The sequence below is a fragment of the Trachemys scripta genome, chromosome 4, assembly GCF_013100865.1.
Source record: "Trachemys scripta elegans isolate TJP31775 chromosome 4, CAS_Tse_1.0, whole genome shotgun sequence".
NCBI classification, from domain to species: domain Eukaryota; kingdom Metazoa; phylum Chordata; order Testudines; family Emydidae; genus Trachemys; species Trachemys scripta.
In genome coordinates this window covers 62,604,848-62,619,862 of record NC_048301.1, presented here as the reverse complement: position 1 = coordinate 62,619,862, position 15,015 = coordinate 62,604,848, and the positions used below count along the sequence as shown (strand labels likewise).

At 40.8% G+C, this 15,015-nt stretch overlaps 1 protein-coding gene across 7 annotated transcripts in view; it reads left to right on the top strand.

Moving 5' to 3' along the window:
* Positions 1-1,619: 1,619 nt before the first annotated feature.
* TMEM87A (transmembrane protein 87A) overlaps positions 1,620-15,015 on the top strand; it is a 32,777-nt gene continuing 19,381 nt past the window's right edge. The window contains exons 1-9 of one of the 7 annotated variants that reach the window (XM_034769161.1): positions 1,620-1,838; positions 2,882-2,942; positions 5,031-5,128; positions 6,900-7,016; positions 9,120-9,173; positions 9,289-9,342; positions 10,382-10,532; positions 11,550-11,611; positions 13,653-13,836. In XM_034769161.1, the coding sequence (XP_034625052.1) occupies positions 1,704-1,838; positions 2,882-2,942; positions 5,031-5,128; positions 6,900-7,016; positions 9,120-9,173; positions 9,289-9,342; positions 10,382-10,532; positions 11,550-11,611; positions 13,653-13,836 (916 nt within the window). In that variant the 5' untranslated portion in view covers positions 1,620-1,703. Of the gene's footprint in view, positions 1,839-1,950; positions 2,172-2,881; positions 2,943-5,030; positions 5,129-6,899; positions 7,017-9,119; positions 9,174-9,288; positions 9,343-10,381; positions 10,533-11,549; positions 11,612-13,652; positions 13,837-15,015 lie in introns of those variants that run through there. The other 6 variants (XM_034769162.1, XM_034769157.1, XM_034769159.1 and 3 more) reach the window with 6 other exon arrangements.

Sequence of the window (15,015 nt, the reverse complement as noted above, 5' to 3'; positions counted from 1 at the left end):
GAAGCCTTCAGCCAATGACAACCTTTGACTCCACAGTCTCTGAAAGGATTCTGGGAAATTGAGTTCTTCTTTAGTCAGCAGTTCATCTGAATGCCAATTTGCTTGTAAAGATTAACTGCAAATGACAGTATGGCGTGACATGTTTATTAGTGTGGTACCCAGAGAACTGCTATCAGGGATGGGATCGAGAAGGTATTTAGAAAACAAACAGCTGGCAAACATCTACAAGCCTGCATTTTTTATTTAAGTGCTGGCAGCATCACCAGACTTGCAGCTGACAATCCTATGGGCAAACCCACAATTTATTTATAGAGCAATTTCACTAGAGGCAAATTTTTCCTGCCTGCCCTAGAGGTCCCTCCTTTACAGTCAGATGGGAATTCAGTTCACATGATCAGCCAGTTATTAGTATCTCTGCTGTGATTACCAGTGAGTTCCATATTTGGTGGTAGTTCTTATAATGTGGTCACTTGTTTACCAGGAAATGGACTGTGTTCCTTCCAACAACTCATTTCATATAAGCCACCAAACCTCTTTCAGAGTGTAACAAGTTTGGTCATCACTGACCTGGGTTAGACTCAGTTCCCTGGATCAGGTTTATACTTTAAAAAAGAAAATGTGGTGGTGATTGGCAAATTTCTCCCACTTTTAATGGCTTGACTGACTCTGTGACAGTTTCTAATGTAGTCAAAAGCCTCATAATGGGATTAGACTTCATCTCCTCACTCTAAAACAACTAAAACTGCAATCCTTACTCTTCTGGAGACCATTTTCTGTAAACGGACCTGCATATGGAGATTTCATATTTTAACTTCTTATTAAGCTTTGTTCTTCTTTGTAAAGTAGAAAACCAGGCACTGTTTAGTGAAATCTAATAAAAGTAAATAAATATGCAACAAAATGGTGTCAATGCTGTGCCCCAATACACTCTGAAAAAGGCTTCAATGGCTGGGAAAGTATGATGATAAAATCTGCCCAACCTATTTTTAGTTTGTGTAGTTGGACTAACTTTTGCATCGCCTCATCATGTGCCACAATTAGATGAAAGTGACAGTCTATAGCACAATGTTCATCCTTTTTACAAAACTATGATACATTTTGTACAAGACATGCATTGCGAGGTATCAGTTGAAAACTCACAATCTGCTGCGCATTATTGTCCTGATAAAATATGTGTATCAGCATTGTATGCAGCGTTATAAGATTCTTATTCCTAGGGAAATTCTGTGCCTAAAAATTCTACACACATTATTTTAAACTTCTGCATGTTTTATGTCAAAATAACACTATATCATCATGCCAGTTTCAATTATTTGGATAATTTATTTCAAAATACCTGTCAGCAAGTATGTCTGTAACAATTTAGACACCTGCTGGGATATAGTAACTATTATCCTGGTGGGACAGGACCAATACAAATTGATGTCACGACATCACTAGGATGATGCAACACTGCTTGTGCGCCCCTGGCGGGGATGCAACAAGATGATGTCACCTCAGCACATCAACACAACCTGCTCCAAGAGTGATAGCATCCCTCTGCCTCGCAAGGTTGTGATGACGCATGAATACTACGTGAGCCAGAAGCTCGTCCCCCGTTCCCCTCCCCGACGCTGGCGGCAGTGACACGACCCAGCAGCCACGCCCTGCCGTCCAGGCGTGGAAGGGGCGAGGCCAGCTCAGCGCTCACTCGCTGCTGCAGGATGGCTGCTCCGCGGCGCTGGTGGCGGCGACTCCGCTTGATGCCGGTGGCGGCCCTGCTGCTGCTGCTCCCGGGCCCGGGCCCGGGCCCGGCCGGCGCCGCCCAGCACTCCAAGTGGAGGCTGCCGGTGCCCATGGTGAGTGCGGGCCGGGGGGGTAGCTCCATCCCGGATCCCGGGGGCGGGGCAGATCCGGGACGCGGAGGCCGGGGGACGGGACGTTGCCCCGCCCTATCCCCGGGCGGGAGGGGGCTGCGGTGCGGCGGGCCCCGGCGCAGGGAGAGGCGGAGGTGTCGCTGGGGGTGTCCCGGCGAAGCGCCGCTAGGGTGGCCGTGGGCTGACGCCGGCCCGCCCGGGACAGCGTGTGCGCGGAGCTGTCTGCTCGTTTGCTCGCTGCACTGTTGGGTTTTTTCCTGGGGCATGAGAGTCTTGCCATTGTCTTTGCTCAGTAATATGGTCCTAGACTTAAAGGTGACCTTCAGAAGGGAACAAAGTTGGGCTTGTTGGGCCCCTTTTTCTTTCGATTTGTGTAGAAGGGCCGAAAACTTAGATTTATTTATTTTTGGCCTCTCCTGTTTTGCATTTGTATAGTCCAGAAGACACTCCGCTGCCTTTGGTGCTAGTGAAATGACCTCAAAAGAGTCTAGAAAATGAAAACTGCATTTGAGAGGAGGAAGGCTTTCTTATCAGACTGCTAAACTGTGTTTTATACCTGTTTAACGTTAGTGATTAAAAGCTCTTGGTGAAAGGACTTCTCTTTTAGAGAATCAGCTTCTCTCCACTGTCAGCCAAGCTGTGAAAACTAACAGCTCACATCCTCTGAGAAATCCTTGAGGTCTTCCAGCAAAATTAGAGAGGATCACAGCTCCTGTTAGGTTTAGGGCTAAAACTCTTTTTTAAAAAACAAAATCTAGACCTTTTTTATAGCTCACAAAGAAGCAAAGTCTGATTTAAATAAAACACTTTTGCAAGAGCTCTTTTGTAGGTGTGGCTGGATATGTTGGAATTGGGGGTGGAAGAATCATAAATACTAAATCAGTTAGGCTACTTCTTGCAAGAGTTTGGCTTCTCTTGACTATTGTGCTTGAAATTCTGGGTGAAAGAAAGCAGTGTTTACTTATTTAAATGATCTAATGCTATCCAATCGTCTTCCTCGTCTCTTTACTTGTTTGTCTTTGCAGGGGAAGAAGTTTTTTCATTTTGAGAAGGTTCTCTTCAGCAACACTACAATTTTCCTGAAGTGTAAGTGCTTTTGGTGGATGAGTCTGTTATGCTAGTCTCTACGCAAGCTAGTAGTCATCACACTGTAGTAATACTTGGATGAAAGTGCTTGTAAAACTGTGACTTATCCAAAGATATTAAACTGGTTACATTGGTAGATTAAAATCATGTGCCCATACTGATACTGTTAGATCTGATAGCAGCCTTTGACACCTCTGATTAAGAGGTGGTGTTTACTTGCTGCAAATTGCAGTAGGAGTGGATGGTGCTGCTCTTGGGTGGCTTCCATCTTTCTTGACTAAATATTTCCGGAAAGTGATATGGGAAAGTTGCTTCTCTTTCCTTTGGGTACCATAATATGGACTTCTGCAGGGATCTGTCTTGTCTCCCTCCTGTTGAATGTGTGGGGCTGTTGGGAGGGTTAGTCAGAAGATACAGGCTGCGGTGTTTTCAGTAGGCTGATGACATTCAGCTCTGTCATTGTCTCCTGATATAGCCATGATAGGCCAGTGTCAGAGGAAGATTGGGGCAGTGGTGGAAGCCAGCTAGCTGATGCTCAATTGAGATAAGACGGGTACAGTTGGGAGTTGGGGGAAGCAATTGGGTAATATGGTGGTGATGATTTCTCTCCTTTTGACTGTGGGTGTGTTCCTACCATTTGTTTACCCACCTTCATTGGGAATAGTATGGGGTCTGCAGGTGCTGTTAGAGGATCAAATAGCAGCAGTGTCCAGGAGAGCTTTTTACCATCTGTGTGTGGCCAGGAGACTGAGACTGTGGTTGGGTTTTTTTTGTGTTTTGTTTTTCTTTTCAAATGCAAATCCTCTTGCAGTGATCCTTGTCTTTGTCACTTCAAAACTGGATTATTCCAGTTGACTCTGCATGAGGCTATAGTTGAGGTCAATTTGGGAATGTAAGGTTGTGTAGAGTGCGGCAACTTGCCTATTAACTGGTGGTACTTGGTGGCAGCACATGTTACTGGTGCTCCATGATGTGCCCTGGCTATCTACTGGTTTCCAGATGGAAGATGCTGGTTTTGATATATCAAGTCTTAATTGGGACTTGATACTCTGATACTTGAGAAGACCACCTCTCCTTGTGCCATATTGCTATCATTGCTATCATATCATCATTATCTGGTCTGACCTCCTGTATAACACAGGCCATAGAACTTCCCCATAATAATTCACAGATCATATATGTTAGAAAAACATCCGGTCTTGATTTAAAAATTGTCATTGATGGAGAATCCATCATGACCCATGGTAAATTGTTCCAATGGTTAAATTATCCTCACAGTTAAAAATTTACACTTTGATCTGACTCCACCTTGATTTAAACAAGGTGGCTGATGATAGTGTTCTTTGTGAGGGGTCATCATCTCAGGAATAGGCTTTCCCCACTAGTCCAAAATGGCCCAAAGTTCCACTGAACTTTATAGCACCCTGCAAGATGGCTGTTATGCAGGCTGCTGTGGAGGCAAGCCTTGGAAAGAAATCTGATATGTTGGTGAGAGGGATGGCTGGTGTTTTTAAAAATTTAAGGCATGGGCGTCTAGAGCCTTAGTACTTGACCCTCTTTATTTCTGTATAAATCTTATTATAATTATTAATTTGCATTACAGTAGTGTGTAGAAATCAGGGCTGTAAGTAAGGATTGTAAGACAGATTGTGAAGCATTTGCAACTGAAATAAATGAGCAGGCAAAGGGCAGGAGGGGAACCAGAGGCACATAGAAATGAAATTTTGTCCATGGTCACACAACCGGTCAGTGGCAGAGCTGTCAATAGAATCCAAGACACTGTGTTAAAGAATAATTTCACACATCTTCAGTCACCCAAATGGAATCCTGTAACATCAGAATGAATGGAATTCTAGTCTCCATATGGATCACTTTGTGTTCTTTTGAACAATAGTGACTGTCTCAGAAGAACACACTTTCTGCTTTTCTGCTGCTGGTCCCTTGTTTGAATAAGCATATTATTCTTCATTGTTTATTGTAGTTGGTCAGGGGAGTAACATTATATATGGTACTAGTCCATTAACAGCTAGGGGACAACCTGGCATATGAGGGCTTGTTATATTTTTTTCTGTCTTGTTTTCCTTGTAGTTGAAGGAGACGAGAAAGCTTGTGATCCCTTGCAGGGTTACAATGTTACCTGGTACTTTAGATATTCTGATTGCTACAATGAAGTCTCCAACTTTGGGGTAAGAATCATCTGGAACTGCATGGTGGGTTGTTTTTTTGGGGGGGTTTTTTGGGTCATGGTGGCTTAGTGCAGGGGTGGCCAAGGTGTGGCTCCGGAGCCACACGCGGCTCTTCAGAAGGTAATGTGCGGCTCCTTGTATAGGCACCAATTCTAGGGCTGGAGCTACAGGCGCCAACTTTCCAATGTGCTGAGGGGTGCTCACTGCTCAACCCCTGGCTCTACCACAGGCCCTGCCCCCACTCCACCCCATCCAGCCCCCTCCTCTGAGCCTACCATGCCCTCGCTCCTCACCCCTACCCCGGAGCCTCCTGCATGCCAAGAAACAGCTGATCAGGAGGTGTGGGGAGGGAGGGCACTGATCAGGAGGGCAGCCGGTGGGTGGGAGGCGCTTGGGGAGGGGGAGGGTAGAGCTGATGCGGGGCTGCTGATGTATTACTGTGGCTCTTTGGCAATGTACACTGGTAAATTCTGGCTCCTTGGGCTCAGGTTGGCCACCCCTGGCTTAATGGATTTGAGCTTGGATACTTCATTTATATCTCATTCCTGTCAGTCTGCTGTTCTGTGGAAGGCATCTGTACTCTGGTGGTAAGACTCCTCGGTAACTGGGAAATTCAGAAGGCATAACCCAAAGCTTATTGAATTCAAGGGGAGTCTTTCTATTGACTTCAGTGGATTTTGGATCGGGCCAGTAGCTCTTGAGTGTTTACACTAATTTTCTTCATCTAGATGCAGAGGATAAAAAAGCAACTAGAAAAACCCAAACAAACCCATCAACTCTGATTAAAAACTCAAACACTTAATATTCAGTACAAAAAAAATTAGAGAATTTAGCACTCCAAGGTCAGCAAATACCTAAACTGAGTTTGTATTCAACCTTAATTCTTCCCCCATCGCATATGCTATTTACAAGTCTGTACATTATATAAATGCTACTGTCTCTCAAATACAGTAGAACATACAACTTTAGATACTTCTGTGTGGCACTTTGTGATAGTTTTCTTGTTTACTTAATTTTCATTCTCAGGTTCATAAAATGTACTGAATATAACTTTTTATATTAAATTCTCTCTTCTGTCTAAGGTATTTTAATAATTTAGATTTCCATGTTGCAGATTTATGCTTCTCCTCTAAATTTAAGCATATAAGTAATCCCACTGATTTCATCCCGATTACTCATGTACTTAAAATTAACCACAGGTGTAAATGTTTGCAGGCTTGAGGCCTTAACAGCCATGTTGACTTTTTTTTAAACCAGTGGTACAATCTTATTTCAGGTGCAGTTGATTATTAAGCAAGTTAGCTCTGAACTTAGGTTCCTTTTATATGGTAACAAATATTCACTATTAGTATTGTATAATATATGTTGTATATTTATAGTTTACAGTGCAACTTTAATGAAAATAACTTTGTAGACTGCATTCAGTTCTGTATGTATATAATTGTGTAAGATTATGTTTAAAAAATCATGGCAGAACTAGTTGCCACTCTCTGGTTAGAGAACGGAGAGTTCAGTTATAAGATGTGTTTTGATCCCCATTCTAAATTTACATGGAAGGATTTTTGCTATGAATATCTTTGTAATTAATTTGGGTGGATTCATTTTGTATGGACAGGCTGGGAAATACTTTTTTTGTTTTAGATGTCCTTTTCTCTTCATAGATGTTTGTATGTTAAGAGAAATTGTGTTGCTTTCCAGTTTTTCTAGCTGCGGAGAAAAATCATTTTATATATCAAATGCTAAAACATAACTTATATTATGTGTCTGACAGGATGATCAAGCAGTGTCTTATTTTGGAACCACTGCTGAAGCACATACGGGTTGGTCAGGATCCTATGCCATGGCTTCACTCTTCTTCCCCAACTGTTCTGAGCTCTTCAAACCACAGGTATGATGTTGGTGAAGGCTTTGTAATCCCACCATGTTCTCTAATACCACACTCAGAGGAAAGGATTGGGATGATTCCTACTGGAACAGTGGGGTTTGTTGCAACTATTGCCTTAGCTGATGAGTACATATCCCCTACCTTAAAGCGGAGAAGATGTATCTTTATGTGTGTATATAATTTGTTTGGTTGTCTGTTATTTGTTAATTATGATTTCTTTGTTTTGGTTTATTTAATGTTTACTGTTCAAAGTCTGGCCCCAAAAAGCAGACTTAAATGGTGGAGTTTTCCATATTGGCAACACTGTGTCTTCTTCATATTGGGGAATGGCATAGAGCTCACTGCTGGGAAGGTTGTGGGTGTGTCCATGTAGTCAGAATGGGTGCTGCTTTTGGCGGGGCTGTGGGAAGTACACAGCAAACTGGGGTTTACATTCCTTGCTGAATAATACCCTCAGCTTTTTGCCAGGTGAGTGTACAAGACTAACATTTAAATAAACATAAATTTAAAGACTAGGTGGATAGGTAGATTATATAACACATTGTCGATAAATTAGAAACTTCAAGCAACTTTTGCCTTTTCAAAAGAGTACTTAAAGCATAAGACCAAACAAGAGGGGGAAGAGGAGGGCCCAAGTGGGCAGTGACACGTGGAGGTATGTGCTTGTGGAAAGGAATCCAGGGGGCGTGTACAAGTACACGCCCTAGACCAGTTGTATCTTGCCACGTGAATCTGCACAACTCTGTTAATACTAAATGTCAGTAAACGTACTGTTTGTTTAACAGTTTGTACATAGAGATTTCAAGGAGAAATGTGCAGCTTGGCATCTGTATTAGACTGTTCCCAGTTGAAACAAAGGACATTCTGTAGTGAACACCAGGAAATTTCTCTTAACTACTGAATCTGGCGTACTAAGTAAGCAATGAGGCATAGTTAAAGGTGACTGGAAAAAGAAATTTTAAAAATCATATTTGTGCTCTTTTAACTACTTTGATGTATAAAGATGGCTTGAAACACATTTTAAAATACGTTGCCTGCTTTTACATTTAGAAATATCAGAACTGTCAACTGTTTTCTCTGCTTTTAGTGGAAGAGCTCTTGTGCATCTCAGCTAGGTATTAGGAGGCCATATATTAATAGAATGGCCAAGGTGGCAAGGGTGGGATTTTCAAAAGACCATAAGGGTATGTCTACACTGCAATAAAACCCTTTATCGCTGGTCTGTGTCAGCTGACTCAGGCTGCTGGGGTTATAAAATTGCAGTGTAGATCTTCAGGCTTGGGCTGGAGGCTGAGCTTGAATGTCTGCACTGCAGTTTTGTAGCCCCGCAGCCCAAGCACCCCAAGCGCAAGTCAGATGACACAATTAGCTGTGGATGTATTATTGCAGTGTAGACATATACCCTATGTGACTTTTCCTTGGGCGCCTTTGAAATCCCAACCAAAATCTTGAACAAAGACATCCTTTCTCCCAATGTGTATCAGCTAATAAACGATTGTAAACAGTCTGGCAAAGACTCTTTCACACTCAGTTGCTTAGCTTTCAGGGTCTTCTAAAGTAGTAGTTTCATTAGTTTTCCAGTCGCTGTACTGTCTTTCCAGGTAGTAAAGATCATGTAAAAAACAAGCAGCAGCAAAAAAAGTCTGCAAATACAACCCAACTAAACCCACCCTTTCAGGACTCTTTTATGCATAAAGAAATAAAACGGCTTGGGTCCAACTTTTTTCTTCATGAGTTACCTCTCACAGGGAGGTGCCTAGAACTCTCTAAGTGGTGCACACTTTATTATGGGAATTAACTTCTTTACTCCTCAAATTAAATCTGTCGGTTCATTTCTAAAAAATGAAACCTGTTGTATTTAGTAATTCCGTCTCCTAAAAGGGCTAGTCTAAGCAAGGGCACAAAGCTTTATCCCAGCTGTGGAGAGAGTTTGGGTTAGGGAAATGAGAAAAGGGCTTCTCCCTGTAAATTAACCCTCTGTTGCTATGTTTCAGAATGTGCTTTCTTTCTTGTAATCTAATTTTAACAGCAGAAGCACTGCTGGTATAACTTGTCTTTATATTTCTAAGAAAGTGTTTATATATATATATTTTTTTTATCTTAAAGATTTTCTATAAAGAGTATATTCCCCTAGAACACCTCTCAGATGAAAAGCAAGAGGTAATTATGTTTCTTTGGTGTACATGATTTTAAAATGGGGTTGATGGTGGTGTGTGTGTGTGTGGGGGGGAAGCTTTTGGAATCTTGATTAATTGCTGCTTTTCATGTCTTTAAGAGCTTAAAAGATAAGGAGAATGCAACAAACCACACAATGGTGGCAGAGAAAACTGTAAGTATCTGAGGATTTTAGGCATAAAGGGTGGTGTGGAATCTAGCAACTCTAAATAAAATTGTTTATATTTGCACAAATTCTTTTTAGTATCTATTAACGGTAGTGCTATTAATTTTGCTACACTGAATTTTATGGAAGCTAGATATGTTTTAGCCTTGTCATAGTGTAATAATTATGTGGAACGTAGGTAATTTGGCAATAGTTCTAGGTGTTCCACATTCTTCATATGAAATGTTTAGTTCTTTTAAGTCCATGTTCTCTCTGGATTCCATTAAAGGTCAGACTGGTTTTATCAGAAATAAAATTAAATACAATAGTTAGGTTTAAATTTTTAACACACTGATGTTGGTATATAATCTATATCAGCTTTCACAGATTTTTATCATTGATAACTTTGTCTTCTCAAATATCTGATTTATTGGCAGATCTGAGTTGTAAGCATGAGGGATGTCCCACAGCCAATAGTAATTTCTACAGCAAATGATCAATATGGAAAGTTCTTAGTCCATCTCAATAACCTTTGCTGTTTCATGTTATACAATTTGAATTGCTACTATCAAAGCCAAATAACTCGGTATAGTTCTGTTGTTGCTTTCAGAGAGTAAGAAGCAAAATAGTCTTGGTGAATGTGTTTGTTAGTGGAGCTGAACCCAGGAAAGCGACTCTTTTCTGACATCACTGTAGCTTTTGTGGTAGTCTGTCTGATTAGCTTTACTAACTTTTAGTGCATTGCATATAAACCACATTTTTTTAGGAGCCTGGCTCTAGTGTATTACAAGTGTGAGAACAAGTTGGAGATTGAATGAAAAGTATTAGTATATATCCACTAGGTGGACATCTCCCATCGTGTTATGTAGTCGTATTCATATTTCCCAGCATAAGGGCTTTGGGGGAGAACATCGTGATTGTAGCCTCATCTGTGAATACTGTGCCTGCTTAAAATCTTTTCAGGAGTCTTATCACAAGATGTTAGTTTTTCATTGATCTGATTTGCTCTGTGTTGGTCTGTACATACATCTGGAAGCTTGTTTTTCAGGCAAGGAATGCTGTGATCCAAACCCGGAAAGATGGGCCATATATCTTCATTGTACAAATTGGGATTTCAGCCTTGAAGGAGTCTAGTATCAACATGAAAAGGAGGGAGATAATGGCACCCTCCTCTGATCCAAAAGAGAGTCTCTTTACAAGTAAGCTGTATATAGCCATCTTTCATTCTCTTATTTATTTTTGACATATTGAATGCTCTTATCAGACATTCTTTAGGTGCTTTTATGTAATATATACTGTGCAGCCTAGTGTCAGTTTAAAGACTTCCATCTTCTATCTCACACACAATTACATTCTTCATTACAGCTCCCCTCAGCCTAAGGCAATAGATGAGCCATGCGTGGTATCAGGAGGATAACAGCTTTAGGTTTTGTCAAACTAATGGTGGAAACTATCGAGTCGTCAGTAATTCAATTCTGAGTATTGTCCCTCCATGTAAGGATCTCGGAAGAACACCCAACTAATGTAGTTGTTTATAGTAACGCTCTTAAGTAGAAAGAACAGGAGTACTTGTGGCACCTTAGAGACTAACATTTATTTGAGCATAAGCTTTCGTGGGCTACAGCCCACTTCATCGGATGCATAGAATGGAACATATAGTGAGGGGAGATATATACACATTCAGAGAACATGAAAAGATGAGAGTAGCCAGGCCTCAAGTGATGTAGCATTGCAAGATCAAAATTAACACCTTGCAGTTGCTACTAGCAGTGACTTGGAACCATGTGCACACCGTTGAGGAAATACTAAACTCTTTAGCATATCTTAAATTAAAATTTTATTGGCACGACAATTGTTTTAAAAGTGGCTACAGAGCGTAGGCAGTTAAGAAAAATAAGGAAATTCAAAATTAAGGCTTAAATGTTGTCTTGAACTAGCCCTCGTCTGCACAGGCTCTTCGTAGCACAAATTAATATAATTTACTTTTCACTAATGACTCCTATATATAACAGGGCATGTCATTTTGAATACAAGCATGTAATTCATTGTTTTATATAAGGTTTAATCTTTTGTGATTGAAGTACAAATTACATTTAAGAGGTGCTGCACTATGTAAAGATTTGGAATATCTCTGTTATTGTGCTGATGTCAGAATTAGGTTGTTCTAGTTCCCTGTTTTGGTTCCTGTTCAAACCAGTTGGATTGTTTTTTGACAGTGACTGTGGAACTGAAGGGTCCATATGAGTACCTCTCTCTTGCAGACTATCCTCTCATGATTGTAAGTAAAACTGGCTTTCTTTAGTTCGCCTACAGAGTTGACATAAATCCCAGTAAATTTTTTTTCTTGAGCACTGTAGTCAACCACAGTGACTTAGTGGCTCAGCATGAATAAAGAACATTATTTTTCATGTATTTTCCCTACTCTGCAAAGTTCAGGAATTAGCATGTTCCAGTATTAATTTTTTTTTTAGTGTCTGAGTGCTATAACATAGCTGCCGTAGACTAGTCATGACAGAAGGCAACAATATCATTAGTATAGTTATCCACTCGTGAATTGCAACTTTCAGTACATACTCTCCTGTCTTAGGTCATCTGGGGAAACTCATTGTTCTTTTTTTTTTTTTTTTTTTTTTTTGCTTAATGTTACCATTTTGTGTGTCATTGCTTTCTCTGCTCTTCAGTGGTAGCCACCCCCTACTGTTCTTCACTGTCACCAGACAGTGACCGAATAACTCAGCTTGTAGCTGACTCAGTTCTTAGTTGTTTCTTTCCAGGAGATGAAGTGATTTCCTGCTGGCTGAAGAAGTAAAGGGACTTAAACAAAATGTTCATCCCCTTTATAGAGACCTTGGAAAAAGACTGACAAAAAGTAATGTCTCTTTAGCTGATTGCAGTGATCTCTGCTACTGGGCGGGGGTAAGCAGTAGTCTCTGGTTGTGATTGAGATGCTGCACACTTCACTTTCTGCAGAAGTAGAAAGCATCCAGCAGAATTTTCTAAGGCTCATTTAACCTGTGTGAGTGACCCAATGTGAGAGATCCAGGAAAAGGGCCTTTAAGTCTAGAAGGTACCTGTGATGGAGGGCCTTGACTGAAGCTGCTGTGGCTAGGTCCTTCTATTTGAATTGTATGCCTAACCTGGACATGCAGGTGTATAGGGAAGAAAATCCTATCCTGATCAGGAAGTGCTTTGAGGTTCTGCAGTTTGTCTCTCGATGGCCTAGTTTAAAAACCAGTTCACTGCAGGGAGAGACTTCAGTTGTGCTTATGCTGTCCCCCTTTGTTCTGGCCATGTAGTTGATCCATATTGAGTGGCCATTTGTTTTATGTGCTTTATTGTCTTCATCCTCATCTTTCTTGCACATTGAACCTCGGTGATCTATTGGAAGTTCACCATGATTTGGTTGGTGTTCTAATCCATCAAATAACTTATGAAATCTGTTTTTCAACATGTCAAGTTTGCTTCTATGCAATGCGTGTCTGAAAGATCTTGATGACTTGACTTTTTTAAGATACTTAAGTCACTTTGGACCGAAAACAGCAGAGTGTTAGTTGGAACATTCTTTTGTGATTAATTTCTGAGACTTTTTCTAGGTCCTGTGTCTTACTCATCTCTTTTGAATGACCTCAGATTTGGTCAAAAACTTTGTTTGCTGGCCACATGTGTCAAAAGGTGATTTTGGGACTGGGGGAAATGACCAAACAGATCTGTAACGAAAAGCAAGCCTCTTTCCTACCTGGGAGGGGAGGGTTCCAATAATCACCCCGTAACTTGTGCTTTACAGAATGGTATGAGAAATAAGCCTGCTTCTTACATTAAATCTTTCCAGGATAGATTCAGGAAAGTTTCTGAAATGTCCCTTAAGGGTGGCGGAGAAGTTTGGAACTACAAGAACAAACAGGTCCAAGGGGGGTGATATTTCTTGGTGTTCGGGGGATGATTTGTACAAGCGCAGATTCTAATTGGAGTTTTTTTAGGCTAGTGATATTTGCTTTACTCCTTTGGAAGAATCAGCTGAGAATAAGTTGGGAAGCTCCTCTTATATAAGAATGGAATCACTCAAACTCAATTACATTGATTCCACCTGCTGGCAGTGAGAAATTTGTACCATGCCTCCAGACTGTTACAGAACCCCAGGAAAGAAATGTGAAGTGGAACTTTTTTTAAACTTTCCACAGTAGTTGGATATAGACATTTCAAAAGCTTTACCAAGAAAATAAAGCTGTATTAAATCCATGTTTAAACTGTCCTTCCGTGGAAATGGAGTTGGGTCTAACCATTCTATTAATCCCTTCCTTGTTTCCCTCCTCATATAATAGTTTTTCATGGTGATGTGTATCGTATATGTGTTCTTTGGAGTTCTGTGGCTTGCATGGTCAGCCTGTTATTGGCGGGACCTCCTGAGGATCCAGTTCTGGATCGGTGCGGTTATCTTCCTGGGAATGCTGGAGAAAGCAGTCTTCTATGCAGAATTCCAGAACATCCGCTACACGGGAGAATCTGGTATGTATCAAGGACAGCTTATAATTATGGGTATATTGACACTGCTGTCAGAAGTGTGACTCAGCACACGTCAACATCCTGAGGTAGCTTTGATTTAGCCAGTTGAATAAGTCTAGCAGTGGAGCTGCGGCACTAGGAGCTGTACAAGCCCTTCCGGGACGCTAGATATGTATTTGATCAACCAATATGTGCTGCTGTGGCTTCGCTATTATTGTTTGAGCTAGCTAGATCAAAACTAGCTCTACATATTCTGCAGTCACCCCTCTGATTGTAATGTAGTCATACCCATTGTCATGGGCAGGGTAAGGTGGTAATGACTCATCCTAATATATAACTAATTAGGTAATGTATATTCAATAACTATTTGATTAGTTGGGCACCTCAGAACAAGGAATAAGTAGTCAACATTTTTGGGTTCTGTTCCCAATTGTGCCACAGGCTCTCTGGGTGACCTCTGGAAAGTTAGTAAACTGAAGTCTTCAGTCTTCATTGTCCCATCTGTAAAAAGGGTATAATACCTACTTTATAGGGATAATTGAATCCTGTTTCTAAAGTGCTTTGACATTCTCTGTGACTTAAATTCAGTGTGCTATGTAGGTTATGTCTGTATAGGAAAATCTTGCTAACAATAAGGATAGTTGAGCACTGGAGCAGGTTGCCTAGGGAGGTTGTGGGATCCCTGTCATTGGAGGTTTTTTACAAACAGATTAGACAAATATCTGTCATGGATGGTATACGTATGCTTCTTCCTGCCCCAGTGTGGAGGGAAGGACTAGATAACTTTGAGGTTCCTTCCAGCCCTACACTTCTATGAATCTATAATGTAGTATTTTAGAAAATATTTCAAAAACATTTTAGGATCTGACTTAAACTAATTTAAAGCTGATACTTGTGCTGTTTTGCTCACCCATACATCCTTATGAGTTAGAAGTTTGTGCTATAGTACATCAAAAAGCCTTAAAACACAAGGTAATAGATTACAAATGCCAAATCTAGATGCAACAAGTTGAGTTATAGACGGAGCTGGGTTGTGAATTAATAGGTTGTGTGACTTGCTTTGGGATATGACATTTCACCTATCTAGATCACTAATTATAATCTGGCTCAGGCTTGTAGCAACCAAAATTAATTACTGTACCAACTCACTGTCAGATTGCAATTGAAGCTGATTGGAGTGTG